The sequence below is a fragment of the Zosterops lateralis genome, assembly GCF_965231275.1.
Source record: "Zosterops lateralis genome assembly, chromosome: 3".
NCBI lineage: Eukaryota > Metazoa > Chordata > Aves > Passeriformes > Zosteropidae > Zosterops > Zosterops lateralis.
Window position 1 is genome coordinate 80,726,127 of NC_139764.1, and position 18,190 is coordinate 80,744,316.

An 18,190-nucleotide genomic window follows, 5' to 3' on the forward strand; every position below is an offset into this window, starting at 1 on the left:
TCAATCTATTATTTAAAACATCACTAAGCTCTTAGCCAAAAATATTACAGTATCAAGACAGTTCTCTAATGTCAGCAAAACATCACAGCTGGTAATCAGAAATTAATTGTTTCCATGGGCTTGTTAAAGTGCAACAATTGTTCCCATCATATTGCAAATATTTCCACACTAACACATGAAAAACTAGGTCCCACTGCTGAGCTTAATAACCCGAATCTATTTTTTCCCCTCAACACCATTTTCCCTGTAAGAAGAAGCAGATAGAAAAGACACATCTTATAAATTTAATTTAAAATTTGAAATTTTTAAGAGAATTTTTTTTACAACTTTGAAAAAGTTTTAATGAATCAACTTTTCCCTTTAATACTAAAGTAATGTACCAGTTTAATGGCAAATGAAAAATAGATGTGACTTCTTGCTCTTTTAACTCAAAACTGATTTCCCTTTCACAGCAAAGCCATTTAAGTCCTTCTTCCTTAAGAAATCTGTAACCTTCCAAACACAGCACTGCTGTAAATTTCAAAGTCTATGTAGCATGTCAGTAAAAGCACCACAAGTGCCAGATGCGATAATACAGTATAGATTAGTACTTACTGGTAATGTTTGACCACATGCCAAAAGAGTGATTTTACAGTTTTTTCATGTGCAGATCAAGGAACTTATTAAAACTGGCAATAGGGGGTTTTTAGCTGGACCCATTATGGAAATCACTATGCACATTTATAGCAGAAGCATTATTTCAGTAACCAAATTGTATTAAACTACCTCTTCCTCTTTTTCTCATCTGTAAAGTTTGATTAGCATTCTCTGTAAACATTTGCAAGTCTTAAGCTACAAGACACAAACCAAAGCACCGTTCCACACTTCACTACTGATCCAAGTAATGCAACTACAGTTTAAACAGAACATTGCTTAGGCAAGTGAATAAATACCTCACAGATGAATCAAATAGAAAAAATTAATTAATTGCATAATCTCAAACTTGTATCATGGTTCAATCAGATTCTTTCTCAAGTATCACTTGTCAATACACAGACAAAATGACTGAGAACTATTTTTATGTCGGGAGGAAGGAAGGCGAAAACAACCATATATACACGAACACCTTGGCACTGAAAAAACAAGATGCATGGGAACAAAAAACAAGGCTTCCATTCAAAGCTTTCTTAAAACATAGAAGAGCAAAGATATGAAAAATTAGTTTCTAAAATGGTTATGTATATATTCTTGTAACTTTATAATGTCTGCCTCCAAGTATGGCTCCAGCGTTCTGCTTCTAGAAGCCAAGCAACCGTCCACAGCACGCTCTAGCAACCTGAAACTGTGAGACAAAAAGACACAAGTTTCTTATGGAAACAGTGACAAAATTAACTGTCATCATGCAAGCAGTACAACTTTAATCACATTTTATAGGTACAAGATCCATTCAATAAGAAATCCAAGGAGCAACATGTAAAATGGCAAAAGATCAAGAACAGATAGCCAAGAAACATAAATCTGATCCCAGGATACCTGTGCTACAATTGTACAGTTCAATGCCTGGTGAGCGTAGTTAATGCAAAAAAAAACCCACATCAGGCTTTGCTGATCTTGATTTTCCTTTTATTCACAGTCCAAATAGATGAAGTAAACTTAAAGGAATGGAACAAGCTGGTAGACCCATAGGTCTGCTAGGACATGCTGCCTATTAAGTATAGGACATGAAAGATGTACTACTGAAAATTATTCACTGATGGTATCTGACAAAAATGCCACTCGTGCTTTAAGGATAATGCTTTAATACATGCTGGAAACAAAGGCTCCCATCAAGAGCCTCGATGGAAAACAGGCACAGAGTTTGCCCAGTCTGTATTACCCAGGTTCCCTCCATGGAACTCTGTTTTTCTTTTGCTCAGATTTGCTCTTTCCAATGAGCAGCAGATGTGTTTGCAGCCTGACAAGTATTTATGCTGACCTCCATGAGGGAGTCTGCAGAATCCTTCCTGAAGAGCAGTAAAGCAGCACCAAGTGCCCAGAATACATACACCTCTTCTCTTGACTGTAACATAGTGTCCTAAAGAAGCAACTTCTGAATTATTATTCTCAACATTTCTTTCCACTAAGGTAGCAACCATTCAGAGACAGTTAAGATGACTAGTTAGTATCATCCTGCATGGTAAATACTTGCCTTCTAAATAATTCAAAAGTATAAAAATGTGCATTTGCAAATTTTCACTTGCACAGTTAAAATGGCAGATTGATACTAATAAGTTCAACATTTAAATCAACATTCTTGGCTCAATTCTGGGTGAAAAAAACTACCGTAACTTGCACAATCCTTTAAAAGTACTTAATTCTGAGCTGGATTTCCTACTTCCAGCAACACGTATCTTTCAATATAAAAACCTCTACAACTACAGAATTTTACCCTGAATGCAGTGTAGCACTGGGAAGTGTGCCATTGGCTTTTTAATCAATACCACACCATCCAGCAGTTCATACACAAGAAAGTCCACACAGCCTAATCTATTCAAAGTGTCCAAATAAATCTGTTGACTATAGTGAAGGAAATAAAACTTTGAAGACTTCATTTCGGAAAGGGAGAAAAAGTGCTTTTAAACAGTTTTGTGGCTTATAAACAACCAATTTTATAGCTATTTCATATATAACTCATGTTTCAGTTTTCTGAGCAGAGTCCTTTATGGCAGCTTAGTCTTTCAATAATAACAGTTAATCAACCAAGTAGTGGAAAATTGTTATCGGTCTGGATTAGGAACTGACATCTTTGCTGTAGCTACACTAAACGCAGATGTCTGCAAGCATGTGCAACAGCTGGGAGTCAGCAGAGCATTCAAGGCAGAGGCTCCTTTATCAGCAAGGTATGTTGAGAAACACATTAATTTCATGCATTCGTATACAGGGGAAGGTATAATGGGAAAAAATCACTTCTGATCCCAGTCCATTCATACATTAATAAAACACAGATGTAGGATGCTGATGTTAGAATGAGCACAGAGAAACCATCCTCTCCCTCAAAAAAAAAAAAAAATCAATTCTGTGGACAGGTAGCTCATCTTTCTTTGAATTATAACTGCTATACCACTTATACTCCAGTCCTAGTGAATAAAAGAGGAGTTTTAGTCAGAAATCAGTGAAGATTGTCAAAGTAAACAAGAGACTTAAAAAAATTCTGACTGACCACAATGATATTGGACTTTGAAAATGTATACATTTCAAAGTATGTAATCTAAGGACAGCCTTTGCTGTTACACTTCCTAAGGAAGCAGCTAAGGCAGCACATACTCTTTAAACCAGCTTGTGTCACTCTTCTGACAAGTAACAACAAAACTTTTTAAGTTGATTTACACAGCTACACATTGGGAGTTAATGTCAGGTTTACTTCCAATCCTGCAAGGAAAAAGCACATTTGCTTTTGATTCATGTCTCATTCAGAAGCAATATACTGGGAGTCTGTATGCACGACTTCTACAATCTACCCCATTTTTTTGGTCTTGTGAAAGACCTTAAAAAGATTACAGATCAGCATGCATTTTCATGTACAGAAATATATATAAAACACACAAATTCTTTGCTTTTATCCTAGTAAAAATGTCAGATGTTTTTTAAACAGGCCAACTACTTATGTCCTTTATGTCAGCAGCGGTATCATCTCTCAGCTACAAAATCAGAGTCAAATTTGCCTCACCTAATTTTACTCTAGGAAAACTAGGGTTTCCTTAACTTTTTTTTTCTAAAAGACCAAACTTTTAAACCATGACATTTCCAGAGGCTGATTTATCTTATGAAAAAACCAGACTGCTGAAGCAGTTGTGATGAATGACCCCCAGGAAATATCCTTTCTCTAGAATAGCTCTATGAGCTCCTGCAACTAGGTCAACCTTCATTTCTCCTTCTTAGACATCTGAAGATCAACAAAAGAAAAATCTAGCCCCTGTTTGCATGTTGACCCATTCCAGGAATTGTACCAAAAAAAGTTTCAATTACTGCTGGGATCCATTAAAAGTCCACAGAAGTCTGCTCCAGGCCTGTGCAACCACATCTCCTCATGCAGATGACAAATGCTAACCTATTTCAAAACTGAGCAGAATCTCAAAATCTTAAAAATGGAAAGGAAATATCAGTAAAATTAGGCAGCAATTTTTATTTATTCTTTATGTTTGTTTCCCTCAGAGCTATACATTCATAAACACACTCATAGGAGCAATGCAAAGTCAAAACAGATGCTTAACTTGACTAGAAGAGGCCTCTGGTGGCAGTTGTGAAGTACAACTTCTCACAGTTCTAAGAAATATGCATTTTGATGACATAATTTTCTGTATAGAAAAAGCTACAGAAACCAGACCAAGGAGTTAGATTTGCAGTGAAAATTGACATATAACTGCTCATCTCCAAAGCACTAGCAATTCCAGCCATCACTCTTCATGGCTATACCACAACTGTCAAAATAAAGTCAAAATAAAACATATTTCCAGCCAGGACTAAAACGACAGCCTTTACTGATCACAAAGGACACCACTCCCAGCAGTAAAATTGAGGGATGGGTTTTTACAGCAAAACCTGAAGTCTTGGTCTCTAGCACCATGCAAACTCCCATCAGCCATGGACCATGCAATTCCAGCACCAGCAGAAGAGCAATAAGGTTACAGCATATTATGTGCACCATCATCTGCATCCAACAGGACAAAGAGACAATGGAAGCATTTCAAACACACATGTGAGACAAGGAAAAACAAAAAGCTGGCCTGATGTCCATGAGTGCTGACACAAGTAACAGTCAGAGGCAAAGGGCCGTCTGTAACAGCTGATAATTTGCTTATTGGTTGGACTGGAGTAAAAAGTAATTCCATTACCATTTAAGAGCCCACAGAGAGAACATAAGCAGACCAATGGACAGCTGAGGACTTTCTCTGGAATAGCCAACTTTTCTATTGCTCTTTTGGACCTTGACACTGGCATCTCAGGAAGGGAATAACAAGTTCCATCATGCAAACTGATGCTGTAAAGCCACTGTCAACTGCAACAGCTGCCACAAGCAGTTCCTCTTGGGATGAGACTACAGCAAGCAGCTAGAAGTGTAGTTCCAGCCTTCTGTTTACACTAACAATTACCTTAAAAGCTGTCCAGGATGCAAATTAAATTAAAAAAGTTCCAGTGTTACATAATGCAACCAACTAATGCACAAATGCAAACAACTAATTATTTTCAGCTGAGCAAAACAGACAAGATCTAAAGAAGAAGAGAATTTAAAATTTCTCCCATCAGACCAGCCAGCATACAGCCAAACTAACATAATAGCATTGCTAACTAAAAACATTTACTGTTTGGTATTTATTATAACAAACAGCTGAACTGCTTACCCAACAGGCACTATACTTTTTTTGAAATTATTCTCTTAATTCTTCATAGTAAACTTATTAACAGATATAAAGCTACAGGTCCATCTGTTCCATCTTTTAGAGAGACTGAGAACTCTCCTACAAGGAAACACTAAGAATTGGGATTGTTCAGCCTGGAAAAAAGAAGGTTTGGGGGTGACCTAATTGCAGCCTTCCTGTACCTGAAGGGAGCCTACAATAAAGATGGAGAGAGACTTTCTACAGGAGCATGTAGTGACAGCACAAGGGGGAAGAGCTTCAAACTGAGAGTAGGTTTAGATGAGATATTAGGAAAAAATAAATCTTCACTGCAAGGGCAGTGAGGTACTGAACAAGTTGTCCAGAGAAGTAGTGGATGCCCCAGCCCTGGAAGTGTTCAAGGCCAGCCTGGATGGGACTCTAAGCAGCCTGATCTAATGGCAGGTGAGTTAAGTCCTTTTGGACCCAAACCATTCTACGACATTTTTATTTATGCCACAGTTACCTTAAAAGATGTTCAGGAGAGAACACGAGCAGAAAATCTTCATGGAGTATCCAAATTTAAAGAACATATTTGCAAACTATTGTACAACTAAAGCTCTGCACTTCCTATGTACAGCTACATTTTTTCCTGATAGTGTTTCAGTGCAGGTCCAACCCAACAAAACAGATTTAACTGCTCTTTCAAAGAGATACTTTGTTTTCAAAAAATGACAGCTCAAATCTTCAAAGAAAGAAAAAAATTCGCTAAAAAAGAAAAAAAAAATAATTTCACTTGTCCAGAAAAGATTGTAAAGGATTTGTTACGGCCAAAATTTCACTTCATATTGATGACAGTAACTCAACACATTTTTTACAGCCAGAAAGTACATCCAAGTAACAAGAAATACACTTCAAACAAAAATGAGAACACTTCTACCAAGAAGATCAAATTTATATGAGGCAACTCATAGCTATAAATTTAAGTACACAATTTGTAGCATATCCACAACCAGAGAGCAGAACACTGCCAATAGCAGATGCACACCATGGATCTCTCCTCCCATAATCCATTCCATCCCATCCCACTGGCAGTCCCCCAGACAAATAAAACTGAGGAGAAATACAAGCTTTGCCACAAAGTAGCAGACCAATATTATCATCTTTCCCTTTATTATACTTAATGTCTTTATATATTACCTGACCAGAAACAAGGCCCTTACTGAGCAAACACAGAATGACAAAACACTTGTTTACACAATTAAGATATTCCAAGTATATAGGGTCAGGTATGTGCCTGATCAGCCCTATTTAAACATCTGTACAATCTGAGTTAGCTGTAGATACATCACCATATTGCCTTAAATTGGAAACTGCAGGCAGAGAAAGTATTTGATGAAATCACACACCTTTTTCCAGGCCCATGACTGCTCTCATCCCTTTGGTTAACCCAGTACACTACAATTACTAGGCCTGAGTTAAGAAAGCTGCAGACATCTCTCCATGTTCTGAGTGATTTGTTCAGCAGCACGAAACGAGTGAGTGAGCCCAGCTTGAACTAGGACCCAAGGAGTTGTTAGAACTGGTCCTGCAGGACTGTGGATTTGCCATCTTAGGGAAACTCTCAGCTCTAGCAGAAGCAGTAAGTGGTCTGTTAGCAACATCAAAGACTTCCTCAAAGAAGAAAAGGACTCTCAGGTACCCAGGAATTTCAAACTAGGTAGTCTGAGGGGAGTGACTGCTGCTTTTTCTCCTCCAAGGATTCATATGCCTTAAATCAAAACATTTATTTCTAAAAATACAGATAAACAACACTAAGACACATTACTACAACTAGATGCAGACCTACAACTAGAAGATCTTAATGTAAGACAACAAGAAAAAAAAAGATAAAAATTTTGCCAAAGACAGCAAAGATGTCAGAAAAACAAAGACTCAGAAATCATGGAAAAGCAATTTTCAGGCAGAAGTCTGATTATGTCATGTCCTCTGCTTGAAAGTAAAGAACATGTATTTTGAGCCCTGAAAAATAACTCTCTTTCAATGTTAAAGCAAATCTCTGGTCCATATAATGTGCATGTATTCTGCATTTATGATACAGAACAAAAAACATAGAACAACATATACAAAACAAAACAGAAAAATGTACATCTTTTTTTAAAAAAACTAGGTTGTTTTTTAATTAATATGCATAATTTACTTACCTTGCAAACAGTCTCTGTATCCCATGGTAAGATGGTCCTTAGATCAATAACTTCACAGGACACACCAAGCTTTTCTTGAGCCATTGCTGCCACCTCTTTGATCACATGTACCTGAAAAAGCAATGTATCATCACCAAAAATTTAAATTATGCAAATTGCTCTAAATTACACATATGGAATACAAGCAGTAATTTGATATATCACCTGCATGTTGAGCAGAGACCCTTCTATTCAATAATAACCATTTAGTATTCACAGCATTCTTCTTATTTAGTACCTAATTATTCCTGGTATTTTAGCACCACTCCAAAAACTAAATTCACTGAAGTATCACTGAGAACAAAATTTGCTTTCTAGAAAACTGTCTTTCAGTGAATAATATCAGTTCTCACTATTTTTTTTTAATCCATTTGAATGAGTTTTAGAAGTTATTTGTTAGGACTGTAACTAAGCTAATACCCAAATACATCAGAGTAATGTATTTTAATGTAGCAGTCCCATGCAATCCTGCAAGAAGCATTAAGTGCATTCAGAAATACCACACTGCACTACATCTGATCTTAGCCAAAAAGCCAAGAAATAGTTCTAGCAGTCCCAGTAACTACTCTAACTTACTGAAACAGAGCCAAGTGATCATCTCAAAAATATTATCTTATGAACAGCTAAGAGAGAAAGTAATTACTACTACCTGTAAATATCCAGTCCTGAACTCCACAATCAAAGCATAAAGCAGTAGCATGACATTATAACCATTTATTGCTCTTCCAACACACAAATTAACACCATTGCAAATGCTGCATTACATGATTAATGAAAAATTAATGTTTTACTAAAACAAAAAAAGTATTCTCCTCTAGCAGGAGGCTATCACTGAACTAACTGGATTACAGATTATTTCCTATCCACCAGTCAAGCAGTCTATTTAGCAGTAATGTGTCACAGCAGATATATCCAATCACAAAACAATCCACATCTATTCCCATCCTTTCCATAAGGTGTATTATACTAAGAACAGAAAAGAAAGTAATACTATACACATTCAAAACTGTATCCCGACGTTAGGTTATAGAACACTTTTCAGCAAAATGTATTTCAAGCATTGGCTTCTCTAAAACAAACATTTGCAAGCTAATGCTCCAACATGGAAAATACCAACTGTTACAACTCAGATTATCCTCCACAAATACCTCAGCAAGAAGCATTTGCTCATGAGATATGTGGGTAAAAAAAATTCTCAATATGATGTTGCCAATAAACTCTCGTGCTCTCTCTATTGTTAGAACATTTCACAATACAGGTTTGGACTGTGGCAGATGACTTCCATCAAACAACTTCTAGTCATAGCTAAGAGGTTGAAGCAAAGACCATCCCCCATAATCAGTTTGGATACAGTCATCTTCATCTTGAAGGCAACAGAATTTAGCAACATGGACGTGGTCAGGCAGTGTCAGTTGCCTGAAGGTCAGAGGGCATTAATAAATCCTACACAGGCATAAATTCGACACTGAAACAAGATGATTAAGGATTTAAATACAAACTATATCATGCCTATATGAACAGCTAAACACAAAAGGACTATTTTAAAAGGGACATCAATAGAAACAATTCAATAACAGAAAGAAAATACAGCTTGCAGTGTTTTTGTTTAAACTTCTAATACATCTGAGGCTGCAGTAAGAATGAAAATTTTCAACATGGCACACAGGATGGATTTTTTGCTGTTTGTCTGTAAAAGTAAAAACACTCACCTAGCTCACAGGGGATATGGATTACCTATTGACAATAACCAGATTAGTTATTGACAATAGAAGACTGACCACAAGTGGAGAGGAAATAAAATTCTTTGCTACACTTCATGAGCACTACCCAGGACAATCAGCATCAGGGAACCCCACCAGAGCACCAGCTGACAAGCAACACTCTCATGTCCAAAACCATAAGAGAAGGTACCAGTGAGTCTGTGCAACCTCTCTGTCCATTGACAGTAAATTCTGTATTGGTAGCACAATTAGAAATCAAACTCCAAGTTTATGTGCTTCACTTAAATACATCCTCAGCACAAACTCACTGAACATATTTGATCTGCAGAATCTTGTCACCTCCAGTAACAATCCAACGCACTGGATTTACTGCATATGTGTGAATCATCTGCCCCCATGCTATATGACACAGCCATATCCATGGTTTGGTCAGCTCCTAAACCTAGACTAGTCTGCACATCTGTCCTAATTTTAGTCACATCAAAAGAAAAGTCTGTCTTAACTTTTTCCAAGCACCAGAACACATAGCTTTTTTGAAGCATGTCACTCAAAGTCCCCTCTGTACTACTACCTAATGAGTAAATTCAGGATCTCATTAAATCTCCATAGCCAACTTTTAAGCCATTACTTTATCAAGTCAATTACTTTATCAATATCTGCTGGAGAAAAAGAAGTACAAGTAAAGATATTTAAGGAGTTAATCATTTATTAGCAGTGCAAAGTATCAGAAACTATAGTAGGAATAACCATAGATAGAAAGGAGATAAACTAGTCTGAAGGCAAGAAAACTACCACAGACAAGCAGTGAAGATGAGAAATTTCAAAGAAAATCAAATAAACAAACCCAATAACAACAACAACAAAAAGGCACAAACCCAGAGATCGGTTCAATACTCTTTGTCATGAAAGTGGCAAAGAACTTCTCCTCTAAAAGCCTCTCAGACACACCTAGGCCATGAAAATAGTAACTTCTGGTTAGTCCAAACTAGACTCAAATTTCTTTTCTATAATTCTGGACTATGAAGATGTATTTTCTTAACAGCTTTTTCAATATTTGCAGATCTTAATTTGGTGGGAGGATGGGGAGGGCAAGGATTGCCAGTGATGCTCCTGAACAGCTTTGAAATGTAACTGTTAGAATCAAAACTATACCAATCCATACGTGTATTAAATCCATGGATTTTTAACTTTCTGTAAAAAGGCACTCCCAGGTTACACTTCTTTAAATCATGCAATGAAGACCTATGCTTTTCTTTCAGCATATTATTTTGAACTTTTCTTTCTCACTGCCTTCCTCAGAGTTACATCACACTGCCCCATTCTTAAATCTATCATTTTCATAATCATAGAAAAATCATTAACCTGATGGACAGGTACCACTTCTACACTTCCAGAGTCATCTTCAATCAAAAATGAGTAAAAACATACACAATACAAAGCAGGTTTCATAGAAATATAAACACTGGTAACATTCATTCAAGCATATAATGATGGAAGACAGCACATGTATTCATGTCTGGCACTTGAGCTTGAATGCAAACCTCACCTACCCCCTATGCCAGGTGACAAACAACTTGAAAGAGAGAGTTACTGACCTGAGTGCCCCAGGCAACCATTGTCACATCACTGCCCGTCTGCAGCACCTCAGCTTGAGACAGTGGAATGTTGTAGGGCTCTATAGGAACTTGTTCCACTGAAAAAAGAGGAAAGAGGGGAAAACAAGCATTAGATTCCTTTATTAGTCAATATTAACCCATAAAAACATACACTAAAGTTTTTCTATTATGTTAAAGTCACCTTAAATAATAGACCAAGAGTATGTTACTGGCAGCCAGTGACACGATGAGGAGCCACAACCATAAACTAAAACAGAAAAAGCTTCACCTCAATATGAGGAAGAATTTCTTCATGTTGAGGGTGGCAGAGCACTGAACAGGCTTCCCAGGGAGGTTGTGGGGTCTCCTTCTCTGGAGACATTCAAAACCCACCTGGATGTGTTCCTGTGTCACCTGCTCTAGGTGATCCTGCCCTGGCAGACGGGTTGGACTGGATGATCTCCAGAGGTCTCTTCCAACCCTAACAATTGTGCGATTCTATTAGCATTAGACCTATATAAATAACTGAGTATTAGCATTCATTTCAAAGTTTAGCTGCAATGGAAATTCTTTTTAATTAAATTATTACATACAAACATGTTCAGTGTAGAGTTTTATTTATGTTATATTCCACAAGATGATGCATACAGACATATGCAAAAGATAGTATTAATTCTGGTGTACATCAAGTCAAAATATCAGCATCAAATTTGGAAATGGACACTACTACAGTTAATAAAAAATCTCAAGTAACCACTAATTGATCAGAATTCTTGATTATTCTAGTAATCATCGGAAGAGTCTTGAAATTATACTTTAATACCCGGACAAGAAAAATCAGCTGTGCCAGCATCCTTCTGATGCCCCAAGTATAATGCTCTGCAGTTTTATGTTTAAATTGAGGTAAAAAGTTTTCAGAACCTACACTGGAAGTGTCAGCAAGAACTTCTGATTATAGCAGTTTTAAATAAGTCTAAATATTTTTGCTTTAAAAATGTTATCTATTCACCAAAAATACACCACAATTCAAGAGGGAAAGCAAGAATTAGGCATCTTGTCTCCTCTTAAGACATTTAAGGTACCTCCACTCAAGATCCATTTACTAGTTTTCAAATGGAAAAATGTTAGGTCAGTTGTGCTAGTTCTGAATCAGTGCTCCAATGCACGATACATCGACTGGTTTAATGACTAAAACTATGAAAAAAGACTTCCATATATCATCTTTTAAAAGAAATACTGGTTTTGATCTAAAGATGAAGTTTTCTATGCACCACAAAGTCAAATAATACTTCTTGAAACATATTCTAGTAAGAAGTAGAAAAAAAATCTTCTCAATACAGAAGCTATTTATAAAGAAAACACTCTGCCTTTTTTTGTTAACTTATTTCATAGCTCGTAAAAAACTTATTGAGTTCCTGCTGAACAAAGCCCCTTCTTGAAGTTACAATAAAGAATCTCCCTGAGTGACATCAGTAGCAAAGTGGTTCATATTTTTCCTTCACTGTTATGGTAGATTGAATACAATTAGAATGACCTAGGTTTTTTCCTGACTTACAAGTTCCAAATGTAACTTCAAAAAATGAAGTAGCAAATAATTTTCAATCATAGCAGACAATTATCTTTTTTCTTGTTGATGATGATATATAAATACCACATATGTCACAGAATCACAGAATAGCTGAGGTAGGAAGTGACTTCTGGAGATCATCTAGTCCAAGCACTCTGCTCTGTAATAATTTCTTTGAATAACAAGTGGCCAGAAAAATATAAGGTTGGGAAGGAAAGGGAAGAAAGGCACATCCAGCTCTTGCTCTCTTCACATAGTGGCAGACCAGGTTTCTATGGATTTTGCACGTTGTACAACCCTCAGGCAACAGAAAGAGATCCTGAAAGATTATGAAACCCACAACTATACTAATTGGCATTGCTTGATTGCCTTTGTCATGAAATGGTCACCTACGTGAAACCTGGAGAAGAAGAAACTTATAAAGATACCACAGGACCTTTCAAGTGGAAAACCAGGATACTGACACAAATGAGAAGGTTTTGATGGGAGTGGGATGAGCCAGAGGAAGAACTGGAAGGTGTACATGATACAGAAATAAAAGCTTTTTCTCTGTGCAAGGGTTTTATCCACTTAGGGAAATGAAATATAACATACAATTACACAAATTAACTAATTTCTTACTATAGCTAAACCATTCTGCAACAAAATATCCATTAAATGAGCTCATCTATAATATCTGACAATTTTAAATGGAAAATTCAGCTTGTCAAAAATTTATAGGAAAGTCTAATTTGGAAGGATTTTTCTTGATTGTCTTTGCAAAAACTCCTCTCCCAACTAATAGAGATGAAAAATAGCATATGCAATTATTCTATTAATATTCTTTCATAATAATTATCTAATCCAGGATAACAATGTTTACATACAAAGCAGCCTGTTCATCTATTACTAAAGAAAGAAGTATTTTAAATCAAATGTTTCAAATACAGATTTCAAATACAGAAATTAACAAAAAGTTGTCATTATCAGTGAAAAAGGGCCATGACAAGTTAATTTTAGGAGGTTACAACATCTGTTGCATTTTCTAAAGGAGCAGTCTGAACAGCAGAAAGAAAATACATGTTTTCTCATCTTACCTGCCTTGTTTCTATAACAACCACTGATGCAAGTCGTATTTATTTCTACACCACCAATGTCATATATAGTACAATTAAATGAAACTGAAAAGGTCAAAAAACATCAGAGTAGGTTCTCCACAAGATGTCTAAACCTGATAATGTCAACGTGACTCATCTTTTCCTTTGATTCATAACCATTATGTTCTCTTGACACTGCACTTCTCTTGACACTGAAGGCTGTTAACACTTTTTATAAATCAAAGCTTCCTTTTCCTTTTTAATTCAGATATTTTCTTAGTATCTCTGACATTTAGGGGAACGTCACAACGGCACTTTCAATAACATTATGATCTCATAAGTTAAATAGCAACAGAATTCTCTCTTTGCGTGTGTACTTGTATACTTAACTCTAGATTTTTACTCAGAAAGGCTTACATTTATTTGCTTTTTCCTAATACAATTGAAAGAAAATTAACATACACACTACTTCTGATAAACACTTGTATGATTATGTGAAAGAAGACAGCATCTGCCTCTTAAAGGTGTCTAGACAAGGATCTTTACAACGCAGAAGGGGATAACAGGAAGACGGAGAAGGCATAAGGAAGAACACACAGGGACACAAACATTACCACAAAGGTTGAAGATAGCAGTTACAAGAACCAAACCTGCTCAGTCACACTTATTGATAAGGGTATGGAGAATACAGGAGTGTTTCTTTCAGTAAATTTAGCTGATGGGATGATAAAGAAAAAGGAGAAGCTATAAACAAAATATGGAGACACATACCTGAAGACAAATGTAACTAAGACAAGAAACAAACCTTGTCAGGAACACAGAGAAGGGCTATAAATTTTTGGTGGTTGGAATGGAGTGGGAGTGGGATTTTTTTGTCATTATTTTAGCTTGATTTTTCGCTTGTTTGTTTTAAACAAAGCATTATTAGCTTCCGACCACCTGAATAAGGATAGATAGCCTGTGTTTTAAAGACTATCCCACCTACAGTTTATTTTCAGCTATAATTTCAAATACATCAACAACTCCGAACAAAATATCACCAACAAATATTTAGAGGCTGCATCAGAAGAAAGAAAAGTCCATTAGAGGAAAATGATGAGACTCAAAAGCCTACATTAATTTTACAGATAGAATATCTTCCTTCCCATTAACATCCTTAACACCTTAATTTTTCAACTAAGTCCCTACACACCCACTTTGTCACATCAGTCACAAAGCTCTCTGAACAAACATGACTATTCACATGAAGCTAAAGAAAAAAAAAAAAAAGCCATGGTAGGAGCAATATAATTTCATTATTCAATGACTGAGCCATCATAATGGAAATAAAGAAAATTATTTTTGTCTGGAACAATGAGATCCCAAATCTCAGCTGAGGTTTTATACCATGCTAAAAAGGAGGAAAAAAAATGGTAAATTACGTAATAAAGGAAAACGGATACCATTTTGTGTTCTTGTTTTGGAAAGCCTGCATGTTCCCAGCCTTCAGAAGACCCTGTACTGTTTTGAAACACTAATGGAAAGACACAATAAATACAGACATAGTTCGAGCTTACTGTCTAAGTCAATTTCTGAATCAGTACGATTTTCTTTCTCCTGCTAGAATCAACACACTCACATGGAGTATAGTAAAAATTTTCTCTGCAAAACACAAGACATTTTCAAAACCCTTCTTTCCACCATTTATCCTATTCTTGTTCACCAGGCTTGTATCTCATCACTGCTGCATCTTGATCTTACCAATCATGATGGCCCTGATCCATTTCTGAATTCACCAGGCCACTTGGTTTCTCTGGTGGAGTCACCAGAAACCCCGACTATGGCCAGGAGAATAAGAATAAATTCTAAGAGAGATCAATTTTACAGGAGAAACTTGCAGACAGCAGTCATCTTCCAGTCCAAGCTGAGCCAACCCACAAAGGACAGCTTAATAGTAAAGATGACCAACTAATGATAACACAGAAAAAGAGTTTGCAATGAAAATAAAATAAAAAAAACCATAAAAATCATTCCATATAGTAAGATATTCCTGCTTTACATTGTAGAAATAATAAAATATCCATGTAGATGATAGAAGTTACCTGTTAAAATCATCCCTGTCGTATGTTGTTGCAAATGTACTACAAATTTCAACTTACAACACTAAACTGATGTTCTTAGAAATTCTAAGACAAAAAATATGGGTAAATTCTCTGAAAATTAGCCATGAGAATACAGGAGGAAATGACTCAGAAATTACCACCAAAAAAGCTGTAGCTGGTTACTGACCAGCACATACATCACATTAAACAATATTTCAGCACATCTTTAGTCAAGATTTCCATCACAAGCCTGATTTATGTTCACTAAATGATCCAGCAGTTGCTTTACAAGTCATTTCTTCAAACACAAAAACCTCTCTAGATTCTCAAAAGCTGTGTGATATTGATGTGCAGCCTTTCATGTCAGTATGAAAGAAGTATTTTACTAACTCTACAGTCTGTACTTGTGACTTGTAAATACTGAGGGGAACAGGGAGAAACAAAGGCCTGTTTTAAAAACACTTAATTTTTTTTCTTTGTTTAACAGGACTCAGACTCAAGCTACTTTTTCAATCTACTTCCTTTAAATGAATGGACAGAGACCTTTTGGTTGAATTTTAGTAAGCTCTCAAAACACACTGAACTTAAGGAATGCAAAAACCTATCAATACATCACACTCCACCACACTAAAAATGGCTGCACTTTTAAATTTACATTGCTAATGGGACTTTGGAGCCTTTTTTGAAAATATAAAAGCAAATAAGCAGTTTTACCAGTAAATATCCTATTTGATCCTGAGTTATACTACTATTTTTTGTAGTTTTTATGTCTGCTTTCTAAATTTTTCCCTTATTACTGTCTCTCTAGGAAGAGGATAAATTTACTGACAAAATGGATGCACTGATGGTAAAGTGTAAAAACAGAAAAATGTTGTCTATCAGTCAAAGTCAGTCCACAAAAGAGTCAACTTATAAACTGGATTGACGGATCAAGCATAGTTTGCATGTAAAGCCCGAGGACAGGAAAATGCTACAGGTAAGTCATGGATTCATGTTCAATTTTATCAGTTGCTCATCTAGTATATCAGCAGGCTCTGCCTACCTTCACATGTAAATTTTTCATCTGTGGTCTGTTAAGTTTCTCTAGTCCAAAGAAGTAACAAGCTAATTTTTAGAACCAAATCAAACACCATCATTGTCTATTTCCGCTGTTCCAGTATGTTACACCAAGCTGAGAGCTGTTAAAACTACTCTCAACCAGAAAGTTCACTATGACTAAAAGTAATGGCAATCACATTTCCTTTCAAATAAGATTAAAAACTAAATGGGCAGATTTTGAAGAGTCTTAGAAATTAAGCATTTCAAAGAAATTTTAACCTTGGGAAAACAGTAATGGTGGGATTCAGTTCTTTTGGAAGAAAACCCCTTATTTTAGTACTTAGAGTTACCACAAGAAAGCAGTTCAAATTCTGCCAAATTTATATCAGAATTTGATAAAAAATAATACCTCAGTTCTATTTCTTTTTTCACCCTAGGCTGTAAACCAGTCCACTTCCAAAGCTAATTGAACATCAATCAGATGGTAAATGTTCATTTATCTTTGCAGTCAAACTTCAAGAATTAATCAGTTTTCACGGTTCCTCTAAAAACCCCATAGGTTTTTTGGTTTTAAAACCAAACAAGTCAAGACTTCTACTGAAGTATTCTTTTGGCTGTGACTATCAACATATATGTGTAAAAAAACCCAAACGCTGTTGCTTTATTGGAAAATACAACATACAAATCTTTACCTGCAGCTCTGTAAAGTATTTTAGGTTCAAAGAATATGCATGGATTTTTATCCTCTATGCATGACAGCAGCAATCCTTTGGCCTGCAGAGGACTCCTTGGAATAACAACCTGTAAAAATATTTTTTAAGTAGTTCATTTAAAATTGCAATTCTGCCAGAAACTTCTTTAATAATACTTAAAACTAATCAATTATTTGCTTTAAATAAATCTACATACAGATTGAGCTGTTCTTATGAAGTGAATTAACATTAGTGCTACATTATTAAAACACACTCCAAATTTTGAATTTTATTTTGTTCATTGCTGAGGCTTTAATTGTTGCCCTCTATATAGTGATTTAAATACTAAGGTACTGTCAGATAAGGTAGAGCTAGCATCTTAACAGTAACATTTGAGGTAAAAGGAACAGAAAAAAGTCAGTCAGATTAATACACATATATATACATAAACTTAGTGAAATTAATGTAGATGCGTAACAAAAAAATGCAGCTGAGTGATCCTCAATTACTTGGGTAAAGATTCATCAAAACAGACTTGATTAAAGGTATTCAGACTTAGTCCAGTAAGTTTTGAAGGCCACAAAAGGAAATAGCTATTTAAAGATGACTTTCTTTGCTTACAGTGGAAGCTTGAAATTTGTTCATTTTGGAAATGGGTAATCAATAAAGGCCTCAAACTATTATCAAGCAAAAAAAAAAAAAAAAAAAAAAAAAGGTAAGGCCTCCAGATGTAATCCACATACTCAGAAGGAAACAGTGTAACTCAGTTGCCAACAGAAGAGTTTATTTTGGATGATCTAAGAGAATTTCAATTATGAAAAGAAAATTACCAAATTATCGCAGT

The 18,190-nt window shown here is 35.8% G+C and overlaps 1 protein-coding gene across 1 annotated transcript in view; it reads right to left on the minus strand.

Annotated features, from left to right (window-relative positions):
• BCKDHB (branched chain keto acid dehydrogenase E1 subunit beta) overlaps positions 1-18,190 on the minus strand; it is a 106,475-nt gene that overhangs the window by 60,813 nt on the left and 27,472 nt on the right. The window contains exons 6-8 of the mRNA XM_083856894.1: positions 17,347-17,455; positions 10,893-10,990; positions 7,538-7,648 (exon numbers count right to left, since the gene is read on the minus strand). Coding sequence (XP_083713020.1) covers positions 7,538-7,648; positions 10,893-10,990; positions 17,347-17,455 — 318 coding nt within the window. The remainder of the gene's footprint in view (positions 1-7,537; positions 7,649-10,892; positions 10,991-17,346; positions 17,456-18,190) is intronic.